This window comes from Notolepis coatsorum, assembly GCF_963971535.1.
Source record: "Notolepis coatsorum genome assembly, chromosome: 17".
Classification (NCBI taxonomy): domain Eukaryota; kingdom Metazoa; phylum Chordata; class Actinopteri; order Aulopiformes; family Paralepididae; genus Notolepis; species Notolepis coatsorum.
In genome coordinates this window covers 87,109,658-87,132,731 of record NC_140181.1, presented here as the reverse complement: position 1 = coordinate 87,132,731, position 23,074 = coordinate 87,109,658, and the positions used below count along the sequence as shown (strand labels likewise).

General features: G+C 45.0%; 1 protein-coding gene across 1 annotated transcript in view; it reads left to right on the top strand.

Annotated features, from left to right (window-relative positions):
* Positions 1-22,828, top strand: part of b4galt5 (UDP-Gal:betaGlcNAc beta 1,4- galactosyltransferase, polypeptide 5) — a 74,795-nt gene extending 51,967 nt beyond the window's left edge. Inside the window, exons 2-9 of the mRNA XM_084333638.1 lie at positions 961-1,080; positions 3,826-3,939; positions 4,959-5,086; positions 16,854-16,970; positions 17,349-17,536; positions 17,661-17,783; positions 20,226-20,327; positions 22,032-22,828. Of these exons, the coding sequence (XP_084189764.1) occupies positions 961-1,080; positions 3,826-3,939; positions 4,959-5,086; positions 16,854-16,970; positions 17,349-17,536; positions 17,661-17,783; positions 20,226-20,327; positions 22,032-22,179 (1,040 nt within the window). The 3' untranslated portion in view covers positions 22,180-22,828. The remainder of the gene's footprint in view (positions 1-960; positions 1,081-3,825; positions 3,940-4,958; positions 5,087-16,853; positions 16,971-17,348; positions 17,537-17,660; positions 17,784-20,225; positions 20,328-22,031) is intronic.
* The last annotated feature ends 246 nt before the right edge of the window (positions 22,829-23,074 follow it).

Sequence of the window (23,074 nt, the reverse complement as noted above, 5' to 3'; positions counted from 1 at the left end):
CTCTGACTCCTCCCTCACAGCTTCTCCTCTGACTCCTCCCTCACAGCTTCTCCTCTGACTCCTCCCTCACAGCTTCTCCTCCGACTCCTCCCTCACAGCTCCTCCTCTGACTCCTCCCTCACAGCTTCTCCTCTGACTCCTCCCTCACAGCTTCTCCTCTGACTCCTCCCTCACAGCTTCTCCTCTGACTCCTCCCTCACAGCTCCTCCTCTGACTCCTCCCTCACAGCTTCTCCTCTGACTCCTCCCTCACAGCTTCTCCTCTGACTCCTCCCTCACAGCTCCTCCTCTGACTCCTCCCTCACAGCTTCTCCTCTGACTCCTCCCTCACAGCTTCTCCCCTGACCCCCGACCCCTCACAGCTCCTCCTCTGACTCCTCCCTCACAGCTTCTCCTCTGACTCCTCCCTCACAGCTTCTCCTCTGACTCCTCCCTCACAGCTTCTCCTCTGACTCCTCCCTCACAGCTTCTCCCCTGACCCCCGACCCCTCACAGCTCCTCCTCTGACTCCTCCCTCACAGCGTCCCCACTGACTGCACCGTAACTCACTGTCCCGTCCTGTTGAATCATGCTGTACACAGTGTTGACTAGACCGTGTAACGGCATTCCTCTCATGGCTGAACCCAAAGGCACCCAACAAGACTTGAAGATTGCCTCGGGTCCGTCACTCACTTGTTTGCCTTTGGCTTGTGCTTGTGTTATTATAAGCCATTTTGGGTTTCAGTCCTGCAGCTTGATAATGGCAAAATAAGGCTGAATGGCAAAATAATTAGTAGTAGTAATAAAAGTAGTTGGGACTAGCAATTGGAGATTTGGGTTGAGGAAGCTTTACTCTACAGGTTCAGTTTGGATTTGGACAAAGATAATGAGGTTTATAATCTCAGTTATGTCATCAGCATAAATATGACAATACTAACCCCTCTCTCTCTCTCTCTCCTCTCTCCTCTCTCTCTCTCCACAGTGAATGAGTATGTGTTCATGGTCCAGGCCAGAGGGATCCAGATCAGAGAAAATGTGAAAAGCATCGGAGCTCAGGTTCTAGAGCAGGTAGTAAGAGGAACCTACAATAGCAACGGCACAGGTACACACACACACACACACACACACACCACCACCCCTTCCCGCTCCTCTATGTTTACCGGAGTGAGTGGAGCTCTCTGCTTCCTCAGCCTGGTGCCATGTCTCTACCAAGCCTGTTCAGAGAGAAATAAACCACACAGATTCAGAGAGAAATAAACCACACACGGATTCAGATAAATAAACCACACACACAGATTCAGATAAATAAACCACACACACAGATTCAGATAAATAAACCACACACACAGATTCAGAGAAATAAACCACACACACAGATTCAGAGAGATAAACCACACACACAGATTCAGAGAGAAATAAACCACACACACACACATTCAGAGAAATAAACCACACACACAGATTCAGAAAGAAATAAACCACACAGATTCAGAGAGAAATAAACCACACACACAGATTCAGAGAGAAATAAACCACACACAGATTCAGAGAGAAATAAACCACACACACAGATTCAGAGAGAAATAAACCACACACACACAGATTCAGAGAAAAATAAACCACACACACAGATTCAGAGAGAAATACACAACACACACACACATACAGATTCAGAGAGAAATAAACCACACACAGATTCAGGGGAACTCACAATTGAATCATTTATGTACGTCCACATACAATTACAAACAGGCAAGAGACATACATATTTTATCCATATTTCAAATATCAACACACGCATGCATGCACGCACACACACACACACACACACACACACACACACACACACACACACACACACACACACACACAGACAGATAATTACAGATGTGATTAAATGTGCCAGGAACATTTACGTCATACGCTGTCCTGTATGTAATTATATGGGCACAGACGTAGTTATCACCCCTAGTGGACCCAGTAAGTATGGTGTGGGATGGGCAGAGCTAAGCTAACGTACCCGGCGTGATCATGGAGGGGCAAAGCCCATGTTTTTAAACTGTCTCAGTCATTGGGGCGGCTGATTGGTGCAGTGGGCAAGGCGCTCGCCTCTAACGCAGGAGACGCTGGGTTCCAGCCCAGCTCTCGGCGTTGCTACCGGCTGGCCGGCCGTCATACTAACACAATTGGCAAGTGTTAGAGGGTGGGAAAGCCGGTGGGTGTGGATTTGACGTTGTGGACAGCGACTCCTACAGGTCGGTTTGGTGACGCCGGTGCGGCGGAAGCAGGAAGTAGCGGGGGCAGCGTGAGCCTCCCACGCGTTACTCCGCGCCACTGAGAGTTCGAGCTGCCGCGGTGAAAAGATGCGACAGGCTGCCTCCTTGTGTACCGGAGGGGACACGTGATGCAAGGCTTCTGTGCTCACTACAACCGACCTGTGGGAGGCATAGTCTAGTCATAGTTCAAGACAGGGGAGGGAAGAATTGGATAATACAAAATTGGGATGGGAGAAAAATAGAAAATGGGGAGAAAAAGTGGATCTAAAAATAACTGTCTCAGTCATGCACCGGCTGCTCCTGAGTGACTTAACGGATGTGTGTGTATATCACCTTATATTTAGAAAATATGCCTGATGGTGTTTCTACGTGATAACGGGTGTGACAGCGGCGATGCACCAAGTTAACCCGTCTTTTTGGCCATAATCCGGTTAAGGTCTTACTCAGGTTTAGCCGTGTACATGCATCATTTACAGTAGTAACCTGCATTTTAGTGACTCTCATTACCGTGAATAAACCAAATTACTATTTCACGAGCACATTCATACAGTGTCCTGTCCCAGATGGAACAGGCTGTCCCCAACAGGTGTGCCCTCCAGCCCCCCTCCTCTTAAACTGAGCAATAGTTAGCTATGTCTAATGGATGTGGGCAAAATATGATTCTTCATCTCAGAAATGAAAGGATTTATAAGACTTGCCCCTCCATGTTCAGAATGTACACACGGCCCTGTTACACAAAGTAACGGGTGATGGAAAGGAAGGTGACTATTTCCCTGGTTACCATGTATGTAGCTAGCTTAGCAATGTCCTAACAACTATAATAATAATGCACTTTATCGCAGAATCGCAGCTCAAAGTGCTTCACAGCAGTAGAAAAGACATCAAATAAAAATGTTATAAGCATAGGACATTAAATCACGTTCCTTTTCATATTAGGATCTAACATCTTAATAGGCCTCTTTACGGTTTGATTCTCACTGATAAAAGAGTAAGAAAGACATAGGCATACAATGAGAGTGCAGACTTAAAATTAGACATAACATTTTACATAAAATAAGCATAAAATGAGCATAAAATAGACAAAGTCCCGATAAGGCATAGAACATTAAATCACATAAATAATACATTGGAAAATAAACTAGGCGTATTTCAGAGGCTCATTATAGGCTTTTATAACAGTTGTGATTGGAGGATCAGGAAAAGGGGGGCAGGGTTTGAGAGCACGATAGGTCAATTCACGGCCGGGTGGCCTGGATTTGAGCACTCTGTTGACTTCCATGGAGCCGTCCATTGCACGACGTTGGCCACATAGTGGATTGATTGATTGATTGAACATTTTATTAACAGATTGCAGAATGTGTACAATACAGTACGGCTCAATGCACACAATTGTTAAGGGGATGCAGACCAGAGAAAGACTTTCGTCTCGTTTACATCATGGTCCCCCATTTTCAATTCATCATGTATGAGCTTAGAGAGAGACTCCAGGTGAGAGCAGAGCACAGCTTGACTGTGGGTCACAGGGGGGACTGGTGCTAAATATCTCACTGGCTTCCTGTGTGTGTGTCCAGACTACGCCTATGACTTCAACCTGAGTGAGAGCGATGGTCCTCCCACCACATACCTTCCAGCGGGATTCACCTACCTCCCCTCGCAGCTCTGCCCCGAGAAACTACCCACCATGAGTAAGAACACACACACACACACACACACACCACACACACACACACACACACACACACACACACACACACTCATCCTGCATGTTGAGTTTTATGTAAACATGTATATATACAGTATATTGATTGACCCTTTGTAGTGTGGTAGTGAAAGGTTATCCTTTTGTAGTGTGGTAGTGAAAGCATTAACCTTCTGCAGTGTGGTAGTGCAAGGGTTAACCTTCTGTAGTGTGGTAGTGAAAGGTTAACCTTCTGTAGTGTGGTAGTGAAAGGGTTAACCCTTTGTAGTGTGGTAGTGAAAGGGTTAACCTTCTGTAGTGTGGAAGTGTTCACCTTCTGTAGTGTGGTAGTGAAAACGTTAACATTCTGTAGCGTGGTAGTGAAAGTGTTAACGCTTTGTAGTGAAAGGGTTAATCTTACTGTATGTAGTGTGGTAGTGAAAGGTTAGCCTTCTGTAGTGTGGTAGTGAAAGGGTTAACCTTATGTAGTGTGGAAGTGAAAGGGTTAACCCTTTGTTGTGTGGTAGTGAACGGGTTAAGGTAGAAAAGAAACATCTTGATCCCCTTCATGCTGGCCTTATGTCATTAACATTTCCTATTTTCATGGTTCCACTGGCCTCTTAAAAAAGTCACATTAATTGAAGTGTCAGATGTGCTTAGTTAGCCATTCGTTCAAAGGTATGAGCTGGTGAAATGGTCGAGAGACGATTGCCTTGATCGGTGATGCATGAAAATGTGATGTAATGACACAGCCAATCTCATTTATGTCCCAGAATGCTCCAGTGTTAAAGGCTTCAACTAATGTCTCTACTTCTCCCGCCTCCCCCTCTTCTGCTCCTCCTTCTCCTCCTTTCATCATTTCTTTATTCGCATCTCTGTCCCAATCTCCCCTCCTTCTCTCTCTTCCTATCGCCGTCTACTTTTCTCAATCATATGCATGCATGCATGCATCTCTCTCTCTCTCTCTCTCTCTCTCTCTCTCTCTCTCTCACTCTCTCACTCTCTCACACTCTCACTCTCTCTCAGAGGGCAGGTTGCAGGTGAATATGAGTGAGATAGCTCTGGATGAGGTGGAGAGGACTCTGCTGGAGGTGGAGCCCAGCATGGCCCCTGGCGGCTACTGGAAGCCCAAGGACTGTGTGCCACGATGGAAGGTGTGTATGTGTGCATGTAACCAAGGGTTACTGGTCACTGGCCGGCACTCATCCTCCATCTACAGTAGCACATCTGACCACGAGGGTTAAATACCACAGTCTTATCGGGTCCACCACATGAAAAGGATCTGATTTAAGATGGCAACGTGGGGGGGATTTCAACTTCAGAGTGTGTTTTCCACCACTATTTCTACATGGTTTCAGTCTAGTTACACGCGCACACCGTGTGTGTGTGCCATACATGTGTGTCCATAGAAGCATGTAGGCAACCTTGACTTGGACAGAGATGTGTGTCACTGTCTCAGTGAAAGTGGCGGTGGGAACATTAGTCTTCTTCACTGCTGGTTCACTGACCCCGACTACATTTCATGTTCATAATGGGCATGTTTTGGAAAATGGCCCGGGGTTCGTCATGCGTGCCCTATGTGTCACTCTCTCCACACAGCAGCACGCGCTCGCAGTAAATCCACATTCGCATACTCACTCTGTGAGTCAGGGGTGGGGGGCTGTATGTCTTGTACTATATGCCAAATTCCTCACATGTCTATATAACTCTACACTATCTAACTAATTTATCTTCTCTTGCCTCTGCCTGGCAAGCAGTCATATGCGTGTGTGTGAGACAGAGAGAGATATCCATCATGTATCTGACACACACTCTGATACACTCAATCTGTACACGGGTTTCCCTCAGAAAGGTTGTTAGGTCCGGCAGCGAGGCCAGCATCTGTGGGCAGGGGGCGCCGCAACATATGTTTGGTGTTTTTTGACAGGGGCCGGCAGCCAAGTGTCTTTTTTTGTTTTACTGGGGCCCTATGTTACTTTAAGTCAGTGCTACCAGCTGACTGTAGGTTTGATTTGAATGACTACAGATGTGGGTATAGACCTTTTCAGAAGGATTCTGTTGTTCCGCTGCCAGGGGAACAGTTTGGTCCCTGTTTACGTCCTGTCAGCAACTGTGTTAACAAACATTGCAACAAAGAATCTGAAAACAATGTTCAGTCCTGGAATGTTGTGTTTTCAACAACAACAAAATACATAAAATTCAATAACTATTGTTTTTTTCTTTAAAAATCCTGATTGGCTACTTACAGCCATGCAATTCATACTAGTATCCCTAGTATTACCTAGTATATAGTATTACCTAGTATAGTATCCCCAGTATAGTATTACCTAGTATTGTATTACCTAGTATTAGGGATGCTCGATATTGGCTTTTTTACCGATACCGATATTCCGATATTGTCCAACTCTTAATTTCCGATACCGATATCAACCGATACCGATATATACAGGGTTTCCCCCCCCCAAAAAACTGAATAATTTCAGGTCACTAATAATTTCACTGGATATATATATAACAAATATTGTTATTGTTTTTTTTTTTTTTTTTTTTTTTAAACAATACCGATATTTTCCGATATCACATTTTACTGCCGATATCGGCCGATAATATCGGTCGGTCGATAATATCGGACATCCCTACCTAGTATAGTATTACCTAGTATAGTATCCCTAGTATAGTATTACCCAGTATAGTATTACCTAGTATAGTATCCCTAGTATAGTATTACCTATTATTGTATTACCTAGTATAGTATTACCTGGTATAGTATTACCTAGTATAGTATCCCTACTATAGTATTACCTAGTATAGTATTACCTAGTATAATATCCCTAGTATAGTATTACCTAGTATAGTATCCCCAGTATAGTATTACCTAGTATAGTATCCCTAGTATAGTATTACCTAGTATAGTATTACCTAGTATAGTATTACCTAGTATAGTATCCCCAGTATAGTATTACCTAGTATTGTATTACCTAGTATAATATCCTTAGTATAATATTACCTAGTAGTATCCTTAGTATAATATTACCTAGTATAATATCCTTAGTATAATATTACCTAGTATAGTATTACCTAGTATAATATTACCTAGTATAGTATTACCTAGTATAATATTACCTAGTATAGTATTACCTAGTATAGTATTACCTAGTATAGTATAATCACTCTGCTGTAGAGCCATTTTCACTCTCAGCACAAAATGGACACCAACAACAACCATTAACATTAAACCACTTGCGAGCACAAGTCCATCTATGGATATTAAAATGGATAACATTCGGAAGTTACTAATGCAAAAAAGGATAATCACTTTTAGTGCTAATGAAATAGTGTAACAGAGGTTTGAACTTGAGTTGAACTTGAACTTGTGTACTCACATTTTTATTTAGTGGTTGCAAGATTCCAGATTCCATTATTCCAGCATAGAGGTATGAGCTGGAAAACACGGCGATTCCATAGCCTGAAGTCTTATTAATGTAGCACATTTTATAAAAATCCGTTCAGAAAGTGGGGGGCGTGGCTAAGCGGCATAGGATGACCCATTAGTCTTTATTTATTTCTGTTTTTTTTTCATAGTATTTAGTTAGATACGTCGAGTATACAAATTTGAGCATTGGAGATGGCAACTAAACGTTCGATGACTCTGGGGCGAGCGAAGCAGTCTGCTAGTGTTTCTCCCTCGGTCGAACTGAACGACACAGGCCTTGCTACCATTCGCAGACTGATAGCTGAAGCTGCGGTTGAATCGGCCAGGACGGTGAAGGAGCTACTCGAGAGCTTTGGACGAAAGGTTACGTTGGAAATCAGGACGGCAATTGATTTGGTCATGGAGAGGGTGGAATCGCTGAATTCAATGGCCAAGGCTAATTCATCTGAAATAATATCCCTAACCGAGGAAACGTCCAGACAGGCCGAGAGACTACTAAGCCTGGAGGGGGCCTTGATCGATAGTCGGAAATGGCCGGGATGCAGGCCACGATCTGTGAGATGCAGTCTAGAGAGAGACGATACAACATCCGTATTGTGGGAGTGCTGGAGGGTTCTGAAGGGAGCCGTCTCGTAGACTCCATGCCCGACGTTTTGCAGCAGATTGTGGGCCCCTGGCTACCCCTCCGTCGTGTGAGACAGCCTACAGAACTGGCGAGGACCGGCGGTGACCGGGCGCCTAGACTCATCGTTGTAAGGCTTCACAGTCTACGCACGAAGGAGCTGATTATGAGGTAGGCCCGCTCCAGGAGAGGACAACTACACTTTGGTGACTGTAAAGTGGCCATTTTCTATGACTTCACGCCCGAAGTGCTCCCATTCAAGCTAGCCTTTCTTTTCCCACAATGTTTCAGCTAAGAGGCCTGTTTACGGTTGTTGTTGTTTTAGCATATGGCCTACGTTTAATGTGGGCCACAGTTATAATTATGTTTTGCTTATGCGGTTGTACCGGGGCTATATTAGTATTTTGTGTTGTTTAGGTTGCTGGTGTTGCTTTCATTTTTATAATGAATATTGAACTCATTCAGCGCCATAGGGCGCTGTTTACTGTGTGGTTGAAAGGCCAACGCTTTAAAATATAGGAATACGTGGCGGTGTTTGCAGGGCTAAAACTATATTATATATTATAGCTATGGATATAATACTATTTCCCATTTGACATTGAGTATCTATCGTTCAATTCAAATAATTTTTTCATCCAAACATTCCCGTTTTATACCGTGGTGAATATAAGTATAGTTTTAGAGCGGTCTAGGGTAATTCCCAAAAGGCTGCGTAATAGCCATATGCGTATTCTACTAAAAGCGTTGTCGTTTCTTGCCTGGACTAGCTACTATTCTCAAATCAAATCTAGATTATACAGTGCATCCGGAAAGTATTCATACCCCTTCACTTTTTCCACATTTTGTTTGTTACAGCCGTATTCCAAAATGGATTCAATAATTTCCCCCCCAAAAAATTCGAGTGAAAAAGTTTTTTTTACAAATGTATATAAAAAAAAATTAAGAATAAACGGATAAGTACATAAGTATTCACACCCTTTACTCAATACTTTGTTGAAGCACCTTTGGCATCAATTACAGCCTCAAGTCTTCTTGAGTATGATGCTACAAGCTTGGCACACCTATTTTTGGGCAGTTTTTCCCATTCTTCTTTGCAGATTGTCTCAAGCTCCATCAGGTTGGATGGGAGCGTCGGTGTACAGCCATTTTCAGATCTTTCCAGAGATGTTCAATCAGGTTCAAGTCTGGGCTCTGGCTGGGACACTCAAGGACACCCACAGACGTGTCCTGAAGCCACTCCTTTGTTATCCTGGCTGTGTGCTTAGGGTCGTTGTCCTGTTGGAAGGTGAACCTTCGCCCCAGTCTGAGGTCCAGAGCGCTCTGGAAGAGGTTTTCATCAAGCTCTCTCTGTACATTGCTGCATTCATCTTTCCCTTGATCCTGACTAGTCTCCCAGTCCCTGCCGCTGAAAAACATCCCCACAGTATGATGCTGCCACCACCATGCTTCACTGTAGGGATGGTATTGACCAGGTGATAAGCGGTGCCTGATTTCCTCCAAACATAGCGCTTGGCATTCGGGCCAAAGAGTTAAATCTTGGTTTCATCAGACCAGACAATTTTGTTTCTCATGGTCTGAGAGTCCTTTAGGTGCCTTTTGGCAAACTCCATGTGGGCTGTCATGTGCCTTTTACTGAGGAGTGGCTTCTGTCTGGCCACTCTACCATAAAGGCCTGATTGGTGGAGTGCTGCAGAGATGGTTGTCCTTCTGGAAGGTTCTCCCATCTCCACAGAGGAACACTGGAGCTCTGTCAGAGTGACCATCGGGTTCTTGGTCACCTCCCTGACCAAGGCCCTTCTCCCTCGCTGGCTCAGTTTGGCCGAGCGGCCAGCTCTAGGAAGAGTCCTGGTGGTTCCAAACGTTTTCATTTAGTCATTATGGGGTATTGTGTGTAGAAGTTTGAGGAAAAAAAATTATTTAATACATTTTGGAATAAGGCTGTAACATAACAAAATGTGGAAAAAGTGAAGGGGTATGAATACTTTCCGGATGCACTGTAGGTATTATGTTTCATCATGAATGCATGAAAGGGGGGGGGGTTATGCTTTGATCGTCACCAACGGAATACCTCAAAAAGAATATTCCAATTATCTGATCGCCATTCCAAGTATTGATGTCGATCGTGTCGCCAACATAATCCACCAAAGAATATGAATCGGGAGTGTTTGATTCTTATCAATGCATGCGTTATAACCGCTCGTCATGCCCGACAAGGAAAAGTCCGCCCGGACCTATATAATCGACGCACACCCAAATACAGAGTTTCAAATGATGTGCAATACTGGCCACAACCTACCAGGCGGCGGTATTGGACTTTTGCGATCTCGGACCCATTCCCAATGATAACACCAGGCTCCCTGGATGGATAATTAATGGAAATATCGAATAAAAGAATTAACGACCAAAACCCGACTATACGCGGGTCTGGCGCTGAACGTTCGGCGAGTTAACCCGACTATCATCGGGTCTGGTGCGGAAAGTGTTAAGGACTAATGGGGGTATAATAGAGGGAGGAGCAAGGATGGGACACTGGGACAGCCTTAGGAACCTATGTCTCTAACTGGGGATAATATTAGATTAGGTAGTAAATATGTGAAGCCAACCCTTTTTTTTTGTATTTTATTTTTTTATTTTTTAAACAAACACATAAACAAGCATGACAACACACGATAAGATATACAAGCATTAGTTGTCAGAGCACATCCAATGAAATCACATTTTAGTTAATTGTCTTATATAAGATATACCCCTAATACCTGTTATCTAAAAACCTACACACATATGCTCCAGCTCGAACCCCCCCCTCCCGGACCCCACCTTGGGTAGTACCTCCATTATCCCTTGCACCTAACCAGACACTACCATTATAAGCTAGCTTTTATTCTCTCCACCACTTCTAACCACATTGACATTTTGGATTCATTGAGACCCAGAATTCTTGCTGTAGATATTTCTTGATAAATCACATCGAGATATGTAAGAAACCAAACTTTCCGGCACATTTTTTCCGGTTGAAACCAGCGTGATGCGATCAGCTTTTTAGCTACTGTGATACCCGATAAAACCAATCTCTTTAGCTGTGGATTTACTGCAAACTCAAAAACATCATTCAATAGTAATACCGTGGGGTGTACAGGTATATTCCAAGATACGAGTTTTGATAATTGTTGGGTCACATCTTTCCAGAATGTCTTAACTGGTGGGCAGTCCCAATACATGTGCATAAAATTAATGTCCCTTCGTCCCCATTTGTATATTGGGAGCATTTGGAGTCTTGTTTAAGACCCATTCTGCTCAGTCTTATAGGAGTCAAGTATGTCCTGTGAATATAGTTAAGATTGATTTGTTGATGGTCCGGGTTCCTTGATGTAAGTCGGACATTTGCCCAGGCTCCTTGCCAATCAAAGTCATTTTCCAGGTCTGGTATATCCCTCCTCCAGGCAGAGTCTAGTTGGAGGGTTTCATACGAGGACGTTAGTAATTGATGATAGAAATCTGAAACAAAACCTCTCGATGTCTCTCTTTCATAGAAGAATTTGTGGTATCTGTGGTGTTCAATTGGTATGTCTAATGGAACACAGTGAGACTTCAAACATAGCTGTAACTGTATGTAAAAAAGCCATGTGGACTTGGTGAGATAATTTTTTTTGCATATTTCTCCATAACTACAAAAACCCTGTTTGTTAAAAACATCCCCTAATGAGTGTATGCCTTGCTCTTCCCATCTAGGGAATCTTATAGGTCGTTTTTCAATTAAGAGTGCATTGTTATTGAATAAGGGAGTATGATTGTGCCATTTATGTGGGTTAGGATTTTTTTGTGTGTTTCACGCCATATCCGGATCGCATGAGTAATTATGGGGCCAAATTTCCGTTCACAGTGCTTGATTGGTAGTTTAGTGTATGCTATGTCCTTCAGTCTATGTGGGGCTACTATGTTTTCTTCTAATTTTCTCCAGGATACTAATGCTTGGGGGTCAAACCATGTTGTCAATGGTCTTAATGTGTACGCCTTAAAATATTGGAAAAAATCTGGAAATGCCATGCATGCATCTGCTTTATTTCTCTGTGCGGTGGATCTTTTTATACGTGGTGGTTTGTTATTCCAAATAAATTTGTATGTGGAGGAGTGTAATCTTTTCCAGTAACCCTCTGGAGGGGGTAACGGTAGCATTGAACTGAAGAAGTTGATTCTAGGTAGTACATCCATCTTAACTATTGATATCCGTGCTTGTACTGTGTTTTTAAGTTTTGCCCACCTATCAAGGTCGTCTTTGATTTTGTTTTGGATTTTTGTGTAATTGTGCTTCACCGTTTGTCTTATGGTGGGGAATATTTCCACTCCCAAGCATCTAAAATGTTTTACCATAGATATCTCTCCTGGGAGGGTTATATCTTTTTTTGCAGGGGTGTTAAGTGGAAGGAAAGCCGACTTCGGCCAATTTATCTTAAATCCCGATAAATCCCGATAAGAAGCCAACCCTTATGGTTGACGGATCAATATATCATTGGCCTCATACGGTAGTTGCTTCGGTCGTTCCATTTTTTATTAAATTGAGATTTTTGCCTGACTGTATTCTCTTCACATTGCTGCATCTTCCTGGCTTATTGCCTGTGTCCTCGGCAGTCAGAACACTTGTTACTTTTTAAAAAAAATCTCCATTTACCTGACTCACTCGTATGACTTGTGACGGACTTCCGAGGCTCATTTACAACGGTCTTGGAGGATGACTTGGGCGACTGTCGTATGGGGCTGACTATATGGATTAGAAGGGGGGGAGCAGGGTTGATAGAGCTAATGGGGGGGGGGGGGGGGGGGGGTAGGTGATAGATTAGTGAGGGGGGGGTCTGTTTGTTATTTTAGTTATTGTTGTCGTCAATGTTGTGAAATTAGTCTTTGAGAGAGGTTTTAGTAAACTGACGCCAAAAAATATCCAAAATCCATTTCTGCTATCCACCTCTGTGCGTTGTGAAGTCTGAGTCACAACTGATTTTCGCTCGTCAACTTTCACATAGTTCCTATATTCGCACCCCCCCACGTGTCGTTGGAAGCGGCACTCCAGTGTTGTTGGCTACAACACCGACCAATCATTGGGGCGGCTACGTGGCGTAGTGGGCAAGGCGCTCGCCACGAAATCTGGAGACGCTGGGCTTGCCTGTTCGAGCCCAGCGCTCCACAATTGTTTTCAGTTTAGCTGGTCGTCCGTACTAATACACATTGGCCGTATTAGGGGGTGGGAAACTGATGGGTGGGGATCGGGCGTTGTGGACAGCGACTCCTACAGGTCGGTTGGTGCGCCTGCGCAGTAGAATCAGGAAGTGTCGGGGGCAGCGTGAGCCTCCCACGCGTTACTCCTCGCCACTGAGAGATCGAGCTGCGCAGGTGAAAAGATGCGACTGCTGTTACCTCAAGTACCGGAGGGGACTTGTGCTATGTATGACTTAGTCCACATTGCAGCCGGCTTGTGGGAGGCAAGAAACAGCGTTCGTGACAGGGGAGGGTTGAATTGGATGATACGAAATTGGGATGGGAGAAAATATAGAAAATGGGAGAAAAAGTGGATCAAAAAAAAACACAGACCAATCATTTTCACCATCAGCGGTGATTGGTCAGTTCTCGAGTGTATACTGTCCGACGTGGTCATTTGACGCGTGGCGTGTAAAAAGACGCTTGCCTGACATATCATCATGTAACTCGAGAATCAAGGCACGGAAATGGTCGACTGAGGTGGTGTTCGAACGGCGGCAAATGGATGTTTCAAACGGTATATTATATGTTTGACGGAAAATGCAACCCCGAGCCGGTAGACGCTTGCAAAGTGCCGCAACGTGCGTGCATGGGCATGACGGCCCGATTCCGCCGGCGCGTGGTAAGAGGTTAAACAACACATGACACTGGTAGCTGTGAGCTTTCCAACCGAGCTGCCTTACAAGTTCAAGTTTCTTTATTAGTTGTCATACAGAATACAGAATACTTTGCATGAAATTTTTCTTTCTGTGTGCTCCTGAGAGTGTGCTAGATAATAACAAGATAGTATAAAATATGTATAATAAGTATAAAATAGAAAGTCAAGAAGTCAAGTACGTAAACAAGTGTAAACAACAAAATTGTTCAGTGTATCTATATATACAGTATGTACAGCTGGTACAAAATTATGAGATCTAGCTTAGCTTGTGGTGCCACCTTGTAGTGGTGAGGTGCAATAAGGAGGTGCAATAAGGAATGAGAATGATGTGCAATTTCCTTACTTATAATATAATATAAAGTGTAAAGTGGTAAAGTGGGTGCTCTACAGTGTGTTGTTTATTTAAGTGAATGTATGTGTGCTGTGGGTGTGTTGATGGTTGCTTATTGTTCATTGTTCATTGAGCATCTGTAACTGTAGTTAAAAAGAAAATAATACAACTTGGCTATGATGGGGGGTCAACTTGGGCTCAGCGGGCCACTGGGCTTGCAATACACTGGGTAAAACCCTGTGTACATGCGATGGCATTCATGTCAACATTGGAGGTACCCGTGTGTCACATTGCTATGTGTGTGTGAGAGAGTAAGAGGTAGAGTGAGGGGGAGAGATCTATCATGCATGGGAGACATAATCTTCCTATACCATGTGAGGATGTGAAGGCGTGAGAAGAGAGATGATGAATTGTATCTTTCTTCTATTTCACGGTTTGTAGTTTTTTTGAGAGGGGGGGGGGGTGTGATGCATCTGGCACACATACACACACACCAGTGTAACCTACGCAGACATTTGAGCTGTACGAGACTCATCACAGCTCTAGGTGCATGTGTGTGTATGGGTTTTGAAATGGGAAGTTGACTGATGGGTGGCTCTACCACTTCTCTCTCTCTCTCTCTCTCTCTCTCTCTCTCTCTCTCTCTCTCTCTCTCTCTCTCTCTCTCTCTCTCTCTCTCTCTCACACACAGCCCCATATTAATGTGCACTCTTGCGCACCTTGTTAAATTAATTAAAATAAGCTTTATTTGCATGAATGGCATTTAAAGACATTGCCAAAGCGGCCATTAGTGGAGCACATTTACATTATACACGGATTCAAATGTAAGTTATATCTCGATAACACTCTATATCTCTGTTCATCTTTCTCTATCACACTCGGCTCTCTCTCTATATATATTCCTCCTGTAACAATTCCACTCCTTCCTGAGCTTCAAAGGAACCTTCAATGGTTTTCCACCTACTGTACAAATTGGACATTCATGGCGGGAATGCATGTCAGCTCGGGGGAAACAGCCAAACAAAAGAGAGCCTCACCAGGCCGTTCCCAGGGTGACTTTCTGTGTCCAGCTGTGATCGATACACTCCACATCTCGTTGAGATAGAAAAGGGCCCTGTCACGTGTTGTCATTGGAACTAGCAGGACTTTGCCCGCTGACCTTGCCCTCGCTTTATCAAATCACAGAGAATACAGCTAGTAGGAGAGGATGCACTTGGTCCAGACTAGCCCCTTTGTTCAGCTGTGTATAGATCCGGCTTGTGTTTGTGTGTTTTTTTTTCTCCGCCCTCATTTAACCAGGAAAGGCTGACTGAAAACACATGCTCTTTTTTCAGCTACGCCCTGCTTCACACTCACACAGTTCCAATAAAGATGTCATGTACTGTTTGTATAATAAAATATATTGGACTCTGTTGTAAAAGGCTTGCACAACTTAACACGTCCTGTCCGCACTTCACATGACACTTGATAAATACATATTCTCTCATTTCATTTGCAAACATGACACTCTATAAATACATATTCACTAATTTAATTTGCAAACATGACTCGACATACGTGACATGCTTGATTTGTATTTTTATATATCTTGATGATTCTGCTCATGATTCTGCCCCGAGGATGATGCCATGCCCATTGTAAAAGCCTGCTGCCTGTTACCACAGCAACCAATCTGGTCTAGACCAAAGCCTGACATTTGGCCGGGAATCCCCCACGGGACGGGAGTCCATTTCAGCACGATCAGTCACGTGAGCAGGACAGGTCGAGGATGAAAACCAACAGGAGTAGGCATATATATAGTTATACATTTTTACCTATGCAATTCAAAGTTTCCAGTTTTATTTGTCACATACTGTAAAAGGTACATTATACATGTACATTATAGTGAAATGCTTGTATGTATGACCCTCCTGAGATTGTGCTTCATACAGTAACAAGTTAAAGAATAAAGACCAATCACTATACTAAATATACAAAACAAAATGTACAAAATGCTAAAATGAGGACAGGAGTCATTTGTGTAACTTTCACCGGGAACAGGATGGGGTGGGCGTGGGACAGGAGTGAAAATCCACTCCTGTGTCAGATTCTATTTTGTACCACAAAGTATTTGTGCTGTGCAGAAAATGTGGGCCCAAACTGGGTTTAGATGTGGCAAGCACAGGATATCTCTCCCAAAAACCTCTCCCACGCGCATCAGTACATTTAGGACAGACCCTTGACACTGGTCTACACTGGGGTTTGCCGTCTCTCGATTATGATTGCGTAACCTTAGTAGAGGCAGAGTCCATTGTCTTGCTAGGCTACATATTGACTCTCTTTGGTCCCACACGTTTACACCTGCTGGCTGCCCAGTACAACCACAGACTTCTACTGAGCAGCTCCCCTGGGGGTAACTGAGGGTTCAGTAGCACCTGACTCATGGATATCTTTTTGAAGAGAGGACTGCAACACTTGTTCATATCCTGGGGAGTTCAGGGATTTGAACTGGCGATCTCTTAACCATTACGCTAGCACCACCCTAAGTGGTGTGTGTGTGTGTGTATCCATGGTATTGGTACATGGTAAATGTGTGTGTTATTTCACTTGATGTGGCCTAACCACGTTCCCCTCTGTATCCCTACCGCTAGGTGGCGATTCTGGTCCCATTCAGGAACCGTCACGAACACTTACCCATCCTGCTCAGACACCTGGTACCTGTATTGCAGAGGCAGAGGCTCCAGTTTGCCTTCTACGTCATAGAGCAGGTACACATGCGCACACACACACAAGCAGGGACTGACATAACTGGGTGAACCACCTTTGGCTTTTCACTCGGTCTGTCTCTCTCTCTTTCTCTCGCTCTCCCTCCCTCTCTCTCGCTCTCCCTCTCTCCCCCCCCCCTCTCTCCCTTTCTCTCTCTCTCTCTCTCTAATATAATCATTAACAAATACACTTATACCTAATATACTAATATACAAACCTACACTGTAGCACTCAACACTTTGATTACTGAACATTGTTACTCAGCTGATAAGAGTTGTGCCCTTCCTGATGACTTGTCGTACAGAACTTGTAAGTCGCTTTGGATAAAAGCAAACATAATACCAAATAATACCAACGATCATCTCTCCCTCCCTCCCCAGACGGGCGTGGAGCCATTCAACCGGGCCATGCTGTTCAACGTGGGCTACAAGGAGGCCATGAAGGACCTGGACTGGGACTGTCTGGTGTTCCACGACGTGGACCATCTCATGGAGAACGACAGGAACTACTACGGCTGCGGGGCGATGCCAAGACACTTTGCTGTCAAACTCGACAAATACTCCTACATGTGCGTTTCCTTGTTCCCAGTCCTTTTAGCGTGAAAGATGTACCTTCAGTCAAGCTTTTCTTTGAGCTGTTTGACCTGTGCGGTGACTTCACGTGACGTTGTACATTATGCATGTCCTTCCTAGGCTTCCGTATAATGAGTTCTTCGGTGGCGTCAGTGGCCTCGGTGTGGAGCAGTTTAAAAAGATCAATGGGTTCCCTAATGCATTCTGGGGCTGGGGAGGAGAGGACGATGACCTCTGGAAGAGGTGAGGAAGGCACACACACACACACACACACACATGTGCACAAACACACACACACACACACATACACGTGTGCACAAACACACACGTATACACACACATACACGTGTGCACAAACATACACATGTGCCCAAACACACATGCACGGACACACATTCACGTGTGCATGAACACACACACACCCGTGTGTACAAACACACACACATTCACGTGTGCATGAACACACAAACACACACACCCGTGTGCACGAACACACACACACACACGTGCACAAACACACGTGCACAAACACACACATTCACGTGTGCCTGAACACGCATACACACAGACACACATGTGCACACACACACACACACACACACCTTGTCCTCAGTCTGGGTTGTTGACATGATGTTTACTCAGGGGACAGATCATCCCAGTTTTCCTTGTTGTCCCTTTCGCTCGTCTTTGCCACACAGCGTTGTTGTCCCTTGTCCCCTGCGCTGCAGCTGTACCCACCCCCGGCTCTCAGAACACACAGCCAGGACCTATGGAGAGAGATTACCTGTTTTTATTCAGTGTTGGCACTGCAACTTTCTCTCATATTTGTGTGTGTGTGTGTGTCACAATAACCAGGGTCCAGTTTATGCGCACGTTTTATTGTTGTTTTTATTGTGGATCCCCATTAGTCTACACACCAAAGTGAGACTACTCTTCCTGGGGTCCAAACATAAAAAATACAAACACACAAGAAAAAAGTAAAATATAAATATAAAACCAGACATTGAAGTACTCACAAGAAAACATCACAACAAACAAAACAGTGAATCAAAGCTCACTCAATATTCATAAGTCGGATATCACAATTCTCCAACCATAAAATACAAATTACATAGTCAGTCCATAAGAACAAAACGGATCAAAATCATTTATATGATGTTAACTCATAATATAGCATAACTTTTCTCAAGTCACGTGCCACGTAGCCTTACGTAACAAGGATATGGACGTCATACCGTGTGACATCTCGTCAGGTCTGCGTTGTGTCGTGTGACATCTCGTCAGGTCTGCGTTGTGTCGTGTGACATCTCGTCAGGTCTGCGTTGTGTCGTGTGACATCTTGTCGGGTCTGCGTTGTGTCGTGTGACATCTCGTCAGGTCTGCGTTGTGTCGTGTGACATCTCGTCAGGTCTGCGTTGTGTCGTGTGACATCTCGTCAGGTCTGCGTTGTGTCGTGTGACATCTCGTCAGGTCTGTGTTGTGTCGTGTGACATCTCGTCAGGTCTGCGTTGTGTCGTGTGACATCTCGTCAGGTCTGTGTTGTGTCGTGTGACATCTCGTCAGGTCTGCGTTGTGTCGTGTGACATCTCGTCAGGTCTGCGTTGTGTCGTGTGACATCTCGTCAGGTCTGCGTTGTGTCGTGTGACATCTCGTCAGGTCTGTGTTGTGTCGTGTGACATCTCGTCAGGTCTGCGTTGTGTCGTGTGACATCTCGTCAGGTCTGCGTTGTGTCGTGTGACATCTCGTCAGGTCTGTGTTGTGTCGTGTGACATCTCGTCAGGTCTGCGTTGTGTCGTGTGACATCTCGTCAGGTCTGCGTTGTGTCGTGTGACATCTCGTCAGGTCTGTGTTGTGTCGTGTGACATCTCGTCAGGTCTGTGTTGTGTCGTGTGACATCTCGTCAGGTCTGTGTTGTGTCGTGTGACATCTCGTCAGGTCTGTGTTGTGTCGTGTGACATCTCGTCAGGTCTGCGTTGTGTCGTGTGACATGTCGTCAGGTCTGTGTTGTGTCGTGTGACATGTCGTCAGGTCTGCGTTGTGTCGTGTGACATGTCGTCAGGTCTGTGTTGTGTCGTGTGACATGTCGTCAGGTCTGCGTTGTGTCGTGTGACATGTCGTCAGGTCTGCGTTGTGTCGTGTGACATCTCGTCAGGTCTGCGTTGTGTCGTGTGACATCTCGTCAGGTCTGTGTTGTATCAGGGCGGCTGGGTGGCGCAGCGGAGATTGCGCTCGTCACCAATGCGAGAGACTCCGGTCTCGAATCCAGGTGTCAGCATTGCCTCCGGCTTGGGCCAGCTGTCATACTAACTCGTTTGGCGGAGTTAGCGGGAGGGAAGTTGATGGGTGGTAATCTGGCGTTGTGGACAGCGACTCCTACAGGTCAGGTCTGGGCGCCTGCACAGCAAAGGACAGGAAGTGGTGAAGGCAGCGTGACCTCCCACGCGTTACACTTCACCAATGAGAGTCCGCGCTGTCAGGTGAAAAGAGAGCCGCTGGCTGTCTCCGCATGTGTCGGAGGAAGCATGTGGTAGACCTCAGGGCTCCCTAGACCGACCAGTAGGGGGCACATGCGCACAACGACCAGGTAGGAGAGGGGGGAATTGGCATACATTAAAAAAAGAAAAAAAAATTTAAAGGTCTGTCGTGTGACGGTGTTGACTGTGCTTTTTACGTGTTTTCCTGTAGGGTGGAGTTTGCCAACTACACGGTGAGCAGACCCCGTGGAGATCACGGTCGCTACATGTCCATTCCTCATCACCACCGCGGAGAGGTCCAGTTTCTGGGAAGGTCAGTCCACACACACACACACACACTCTTAGCTGTCCATCGTGTTCGATGATGACGCTTGCTCCAGGTATGTGGTGAGGGGGGGGGTTAGCGCCGCTGCCGCTGGTGCCACTTCTCGTGGGTGTTGAGTCCGATCCTTGAGCCACACACACACACACACACACACACACACACACACACACACACACACACACACACACAGGGAGACAGACAGACAGACCGAGAAAAGGGGAGAGTCTGAGAAGTGTGTGGATTTAGTTGAAGGGTGGGTGCTGATGATCGGAATGTGGCTCAGGGTCATGTGATGTAAGCCAGTCACATGAACGCTCAGTTCAGTGACTTTGAGGTTGATGTCTTGTTCCTCTAAAGTCGTTGCATGTGATCTGCTTCGGGGGTTAAATCATGCTCTCTCCACACACTATTCTGCATTTATTACAAAGATAATAATGATACAAATAAAAAAGTGAAATGAAGGAACACTATGCATTATTCCTGCAAAATATGATGTGACATTTTCATTACTCAACTTGTGACGGAGTTTATTGCATTTAGATCTTTATGACATATTCTAGCTAGCTTGAGAAGCTGTATTGGTTTCCATAGCAATGTATATACAAATGAGCTTTTTTCTTATAACCGGTTGGCAGTGATTTCAATGCTCCCTTTGTGTTACAGCAAGTATGTTGATAAAACGACAGCGGCCACTGTACTTGTGTCTGTTGTACTGCCACCTCCTCCTCAAACATAGTAGGCTAGTTAGTTACTACCCGTTGGAATTCGTCACTAGATCCCTCAAACAATGCAAATCCCCACCCTTCAGTGTACAAGGACTCATACCCATACCTCCTTTTCCCCATTCATAGGTTCTGGAAGCCTGAATGCTTTTGACAACAAATGTTTGTTTCCGCGTCTCTGATTGGCCAGGTCATTTCTGGTCATGTGACATGTACGCCCAATCGTGGGACCGCAAGTGTCTACACTGGTTAAGCTTAGGCGCTTTTTCGAAGTTGGTTAAGGTTAGAGTTTGTCTTAGAGCATGGCGATAGAACGCCAGGTAGTTTGCAGGCTGTTAGACCCGGAAATAGGCGCAGAACTTGCTGTCCCACGATTGGCGCACATGTCACATGACCTGGCCAATCAGAGCGCAAAACTCGCACGCGGAAACAAACATTTGTTGTCGAAAGTATTCACGCGTCCTGGAAGCCAGGTCACAGGGACTAACCCTTCATGAATAAGTGAGGACTCCACAAAGGCCTTGATATCCCTCTGTCCTAGGGAAGGGCAAAACTCACAAAGTTACTATTCGATAGTCACTGGAAACGATTCGATTACTAATTGAAAATCGTAAAAACAAGGGAACATTTATTTTTTTAAACAAAACGATAAACGTATAAACTATCGAAACTTATCGACACTGTCCTACTATGATTTGTTCTCACTTAATACCATTTTGCTTCCATGAATTCATTCAAATAAGTGTTTGAGAAGGACACAAAATGGCCACTATTAAATGAGCTGTAACATCGCGTTAAAGCGGAAGATTCATGGCAACCGGGACGTACGAGCGCAGGTAGATCCGTGCTCTCTCTCTCTGTCTCTCTCTCTCTCTCTCTCTCTCTCTCTCTCTCTCTCTCTCTCTCTCTCTCTCTCTCTCTCTCTCTCTCCGTCTCTTCTCTTAAGTCTCGTCTTTCTACCTTCCTGCAGGTACACTCTACTCCGCCACTCCAAGGAGAGACAGAGCCTGGACGGCCTCAACAACCTGAACTACTCCCCCCTAGTGGCCAGGAGGCCTCTGTACACCAACATCTCCGTCAGCCTGAGCAGAAACCTCGCTCCCATCGCCGACTACTGACCTGGGCGCGGCCGGGCCGCGGAGCCCTCGGGGAATCCCAGTCCTCCGGGACGTCAGCCACATCTCACCAGTTGCAGCACGGCTTAGGACTCTTTAGTTGGTAGATCCTTTGGGGGGTTATTTTTGGTTTCTTTCGTTCGTATGCACAAGAAAAATGAAGACGCACAGACGTACGTTGGGGTCAATCACGTGAGGGAAATAAGGACACATGCTGCACAGGTCTTTGTGCCATGATCCATCGCTCCTCTCATCCAGGCTTCTCCTGTCTTCAGTCTCCACATGCCTTTCACACCATTTTGGCCTTTAGCATTCATTCATTCATTCATTCATTCATTTGCTTATTCATTAGCATTCCTCCACTATTCTGCTTGGCAATTTTAAATAGGCTATAACATGCACACAAGTTTGTACACACACACACACACACACACACACACATGCTGACATGGTCCCTGAGGCTTTGTTTTTAGATTGCTCTTGCACTAATTATTTTCACCCATACAGTTAACCTGTGAAAACACGTGCATGCACGCACACACACACACACACACACACACACACACACACACACACACACACACACACACACACACCAGTTTAATAGAGTAGACCCCCTGCAGCAGGTCCTGCAGAAGGTATGCCAAATCTAACGAGAGGTAGAGGGAGAGGGGGGGACGAAAGAGAGAGAGGGGGGGGGGGGGGGAGAGAGAGAGAGAGAGAGGGAGGGAGAGGGAGACGAGCAAGTGATTTCAACTATATAAATTATGCGAAATAGTTTATTTTAAGTTTAGAGTACATTGGTGTCTTTACCAACTATTACCAAGTAGTCTAAATTTTGTAGACCTTTTACACACAACAAGAGGTTATGATGTTTGATGTGATGAATATGTGCATT